Raw genomic sequence first — 5979 nt, 5'->3', positions numbered from 1 at the left:
ATTGCATTTAATAGTGAATGCAGTACAAAATAGCAACACAAAATGGCTCTATTGCAATGTAATAGTCACTTCTTAGTATTATAAAATACTTAGCATCCGAATAATAAGTGCATATTGTCATCTTGTCAACAAGTGCATTACAAAAAAAACATCAAAACACTTCATGACTATAAAAACATACTTAGCATCTTGTCCACAAGTGCATTGCAATAAAAAGATCAAAACAATACATAACTATAAACTGCCCATCATCTCTTCTTATCATTCTTTGAATTAGTTCTTGGTGGCTTGAACCTTGAAGGTTGTTTTCTTGGTTTCACTTGAGCTTGGACCTGATTCTCTTGGACAGATTGAGGTGGTTCCAATGTACTTGAGGTTGGATTAGCTGCTAATTGTTGGACTTGAGGTGACTCCATTGTGTTGGCATCCTTAAACTGAAACAAAATGTATATACATACTATTTTAGCTTAAAAAATGACAATGTAATTAAATGTCCAAGAAGATGTTCTTACCAACATTGTTGGACATCTGACATGAGTTAGAATTCCAGTTGCAGTTCTAGATGAAATAACATGACTCTCCTAAACCAGTATACATAAATTTAGCATATATTATAGATAACAATATAAATAACACTATAGATAGCATAAAGTAGTATAGACTACTTGAGTTTGAAGTAATTTAGGTTGTTGCATGTTTTCAGGGACCCCTGTTTCATGTTTTCAGGGACCCCTGTTTCATGTTTCTTACCCTTCTTTCTTGGCATACCTGGACCCTTGCAAGTTTTACCATAATGTCCTTGTTGATTACATTTTGGTCAAGTTGTCTTCCATGACCTTTGCAATTTAGTGAACTACTAGTTGCAAATTCTAAATTTAAGTCTCTCTATCTATGTTTCTTAGGCCTACCAATTGGCCTTTTCAGCTTTGGTGGAATAAGTTTGGGATTCTGATTTGTGCTAACCCAAAATTCATCACTAATAACTGGGTTAATGACATATGAATAGGTTAGATTAAAAGAACTCATAGTTAGTCAATCATGTACATAGTCTTCAGGACTATCATTATTGAAAGCAATTGTTGCCACAACATGTTCACAAGGCAAACTAGTGAGTTATCATTTTTTACAAGTGCAAGTTTGGTTTGTCAAACTTACCCCCAACTTGGTTGACCTATGTTTTACCTAATATGTTTAACTGTCAATATCTCTAGTCCATGTTGGAGTCCATTTACAACTTTCCACTTAGATTTTCTCTAATCTTCTTTGTTGGACAGGTAGCAACTTGCCTTTCCAATTCCTCATGGCTAGCTTTTCTTGTCCCATTCTCCTCATCATGTAGCATCTTAACTCCTCCAACATAGTTAAAATTGGTTTATCTCTATACTCAACAATCTTTACATTCCATACTTCGCACATGTTGTTGGTAAAATGCCTAATCTCTTTCATGAACAGACATGACTATTACTTTGCATAATTTTCTTATTTATGATTTTTTTCGATCATAAAATAGAAATAAGACATTTAGTTTATAGACAATAAGTTTAATGAAAATAATCTTCCATCATAAACTTTACTTGAATCATGTGTAACCTAAAATTTATAACTGAAAATCATGGACTAGAGCACACTAATTTATTTGTATGCAAATTCTACTCCAATATAGTATAAGCAACACTCCATGTTACACAAACATGAGTATTACCCAATACCTGTCGCATACTAGATATGAGGTTCAACATTAGGGATGACAATTAAATTTAATGACGAAAACACAATGTGATTGGGTTCGGGTTCAGGTTTAACCTGAGTTCAACTTTCGGGTTCGAGATTCGTATAGTTGATACCCTACCCCGAACACGTCCCAAACCCAATAAATATATATAAAATAACAATATTACATATAAAATACATAAAATTACAATATTGCATAGAAATGCATGTTTCAGACAGGTTCCGATCGGTTTCAGGTTACCTGAAATCCGACGGGTTCGGGAATGATATCATTATTTTCAATCACACTTAATTTGGGTTCAAGTTCGAGTTTTGGATTTCGGATTCGAGGTTGGTAAGCATAAACCCCACCCACCCTCTTCCCTTTCCTAATCAACATTTACTTAAATATTGAGTTCAGAGTATGTTGTATGAATAATGCATCTTACTATTTTGCGTGATTATGGGTATGGATACATGTAACTTATATGACAATTTTTTAAAATCTAAGGTATATATACCAATATAATTAGATACAAATGATCAAAGTCAAACCCATCACATAAAATGAAAGGCTTAAGAAGAGAGGTTTAGATCCAAAATCGACTAAAATGTGAAGATGAAAGACTAATTATATAACTCTTATTTAGTAATATGATAGGGAGAACAAAAATGAGAAAAGTCACAAATTTAGAGCAAAAAAAACTCACAATTATAAAACAATTTACATGAATTTAGTATCCATAAGTACCCGTACCTCATTACATACCAACACAGGTAGAAGTACTCATGCCACATAGGAACAATCTAAATATTATTAATTTTATACGACAAAAATCTGTTCAATCTATTGCTAAGCATGTCTATCACAAATTCACATCTCAATCTCAGGGAAAAGAAGACACGAGAATCCATATTTATACCTGCAATAATTTCAAACCAACTTCATAATAGTGTCTAATGTATAAGATGATATGGTACTATGGGAAGGTTTACATTTTTAAGTAACTAAATTCAAATCATAATATCTATTCTGCCTTCCTGTACACAACATAATCCTCTGTGTAAACAAAACAATGTACATCTTATGAGGCAGCATGTTGATTGCTTTGCATGAGGTGGTCATTCCATAGTTACTTCTTGATCAAAACCAAAAATGCAACATTGCCTGTTCATAGAAATTTGATAACATTAATTCATATTTCAAAGATCAGCACTCAGTAAGAGCCAAAAGAATCCAAAATTTCATCAAAAGTCAGTTCCATATCACACTCTTATCATCACATGTAAAATAATACTCAATGATAACTAGAACCAACGAGAGTTAAATAAAATATTCATGCACAACCAAAAGTGTATATGTACCTCTTGGAGAAGAGCCAAAGGCTTATCATCCTTAAGGGTGGCTTTTTTGGTTTTCCTGCCTCTCATCTCTGACTTTATTAATGTGAGTTGAATTTGTATGTCCTTCAACATCCTGAACTGGTCTTCACCATTCCCTTCATGGATAACCTCATTCCTTGTACTAATCATCTCCCTCTCCAGCCACTCAATTCTCTGATGCAGCTTTTGAAATTCAGCTTTAGCATTGTAGTTCACAGCCAGCCCTTCTTTTTTCTGGTCAATGATGGTCATCATATCATTAGGACTATGTCTTTTAATTTCACTATTTATTCTTAGCATACCCTTTTGCTTGTCTGCATCATGATTCCATTTCTCATGTCTTTCCTTCTCATATTCACTGAGTTTATGCTTCTCAGTAGTTTGCGGGACTTCAAATATGTCATAGACATTCGGCGAACAAGGAGGATTACCAACTTCTTTTATATCTTGTGTATCTTCTTCACCATGACTAACTTCATATGAATTAGTATATGGTCCTACTATCTGGTCACATGTTATGTTTTTGGTTGTATTTGATAATGTTGAACATGACTTCCATCTTCTACTACTCAAGATTACACTCTTTTCTCCTTCAGTACGATCTGAAATCACTTCCACTTTTTCATCTAACATTTTTATTTGGTCCCAGTATGAATCAGGGGTACAACAATCAAATTCCACTGGCTTTCTTGTCAAGTTCAAGATTACTTCTTTGTAAGTGCTCTCCTCAATTATCTTAGGATTCACATCTACAACTGGACTTGATGATCTTTCCCTCTTTGGGGGCAGTGAATGTATCCTTCTAACAGTGTTACTTCGACCATTTTCTCCATTTCTTTGATCACTTCTATTGAACTCATTGGTGTTGAGATCACACCCCAAGCTCAGAATTTTATGCTTATAAGCTTGGACTTGAAATTCGAGAAACGCGATTTCCATTTCCATCTGGTGCATAACCTCCTGAAAAACTTCAATAGTGGCCTCAGCATGGTCTATCTTCTCCTCTGCCATTCTCTTATATTGAGTTGCTTCCATCTTTAACAAAGCCATCTCTCCTTGCAAACGAAGTATCATGTCCAGTGTTTCATTTGCTGCAATAGCTGAGGCTTCTCTTTCTTGCTCTAATTCGCTGTATAGATTGTGCAGAAGTTTCTGTTGGGCATAAAGTGTCTCCTTCATGGTTATTACGTTACCTTGATGTTTCGTCATCACGTATACCCTTGATTAAATGCTGAATTGTAGCAATCACTAATTCCTTAAGTTTTATATCTGCTTCAAAATTGCAGATATAAATCAAAGAGATAAGGAGCAAATACTTTTATATTGCTAAATTCAAAGAATAACAATGATTCAAATTATGGAACTCATCACCTAATGCAACAATAACATTGCATCATATCGTAATTGTAGTGTGACAAAGAATTACAATGATGTGGGCGCATTGGGCTGCAATGCTTGTATTATGCCGCATTGAATTTAAAAATATTTTTTTAATCACAGAATAATTCACACTACAATTGTCCCAATCTACGTAGCAACTGTCATTAATAACTGCATTCACAATAACCACAACGATAACCATAATAGCGACCACAATCGCAATTTAAAACTATTGACTATAAGCCAAAGAGATAAGTGTCACTACTTTGAAATAAAATCTTAAATGAAAATATCATAGAAATCACTAATTCCTGAACTCGGAAAATAGAGGTTTCATATAAGCTTCCAAATTGAAATATTTAAATGGTAGGAACATGGAGTATAGATTATAGAGACAAATTTCAGTATTTTTAAAAATGAATATGCCGTCACAAAGGCATGTGAACATAGCAAATAAAATAGACAAAATCCATCAAGCTTTTGAGAGTCTAGTCCTTGTGTTCTGTCTAAGAATCAAATCAATGGAATTAAGTTAACTTTAACAAATTTCAGACATAAAAGAGTGATTAATTGCTAAATTTCTACAGTACAATTAGAAAATCAACGTTGATGAAGGTGATCCATTTGGTGATAGCAAATAGATATATGATGATATCTTAAGGGAGAAAAGAAACCCGATGGCAGAAAGAACTACTTACCACTACCGAAGAATCTGAATTCTCAACTCGTTACTGAATCAGAATTTCGCTTGCGATTTAAAGGCTTGAAGCATCGCTGATGGATGGGAACTAACGCAAATAATCAATAGTGTTTGTGTTTTGAGGAGAAAAGATTTGTAAACAAATAAGAAAAAGGTGGTTTTGTTTTATCTACGCGCCTCTCTAAAAAGGAAACTAGTTAAAACAAAATACAAAATACATTCTACCTACCTAAATGTGCATTAATAGATTAACTGAATGAGACAAATATGTAAAGCGTGTTGTTTCTGTGAAGCTTCTGCAGCCAACTTGGCTTATTAGACGTTAGAGTGATCTTTTGGTGGAAGTGGAAGAGCCTTAATAAAGAAAAATTAAACTAAAAATGGAAGGAAAAAGGATGGAAGTTATTTGCGTTTGCCCTTAGTACCGGAACAGCACCAAGTTAGAAACAATACTGGAGCTAAGTTAAAAAAAAAAAATTGCATTAAGATAAAATGTTATTATCATTTATCACAATACAAATGAAGATTAGCATCCTAAAATTGTATCGCCCAATCCTTTCTCATCAAATCATATTTCGACGCATAATAAAAAATAATATAAATAATATGTAATATAAATTTTCTTAACACTATTTAAATTTTTTAATAAATGTTAGAATCTAATTAGATGGGACTGGGGATAAAATTTGGGGACAACTGATCTTCATTAACACAATACAATTAAAGGTATGAACAGTCATTGATTTAATAGTGTAAGACTCTCTTATATTCTTAAATAACTAAAATTAGTATAAAAAACCATTACA

The 5979-nt window shown here is 33.3% G+C and overlaps 1 protein-coding gene across 1 annotated transcript; it reads right to left on the bottom strand.

Moving 5' to 3' along the window:
• Nucleotides 2598-5466, bottom strand: LOC109347622 (myosin-binding protein 7-like). Its single transcript, XM_019587557.1, has 3 exons — nucleotides 5172-5466; nucleotides 3076-4362; nucleotides 2598-2878 (listed from the first exon to the last, which is right to left on the bottom strand). Exons 2-3 carry the CDS (start codon nucleotides 4300-4302, stop codon nucleotides 2855-2857), a joined length of 1251 nt encoding a protein of 416 aa, XP_019443102.1. The 5' UTR covers nucleotides 4303-4362; nucleotides 5172-5466; the 3' UTR covers nucleotides 2598-2854.

This window comes from Lupinus angustifolius, chromosome LG05 (genome assembly GCF_001865875.1).
Source record: "Lupinus angustifolius cultivar Tanjil chromosome LG05, LupAngTanjil_v1.0, whole genome shotgun sequence".
NCBI lineage: Eukaryota > Viridiplantae > Streptophyta > Magnoliopsida > Fabales > Fabaceae > Lupinus > Lupinus angustifolius.
The sequence above is the reverse complement of the archived record's forward strand: the minus strand, read 5'-3'. Positions and strand labels throughout refer to the sequence as shown.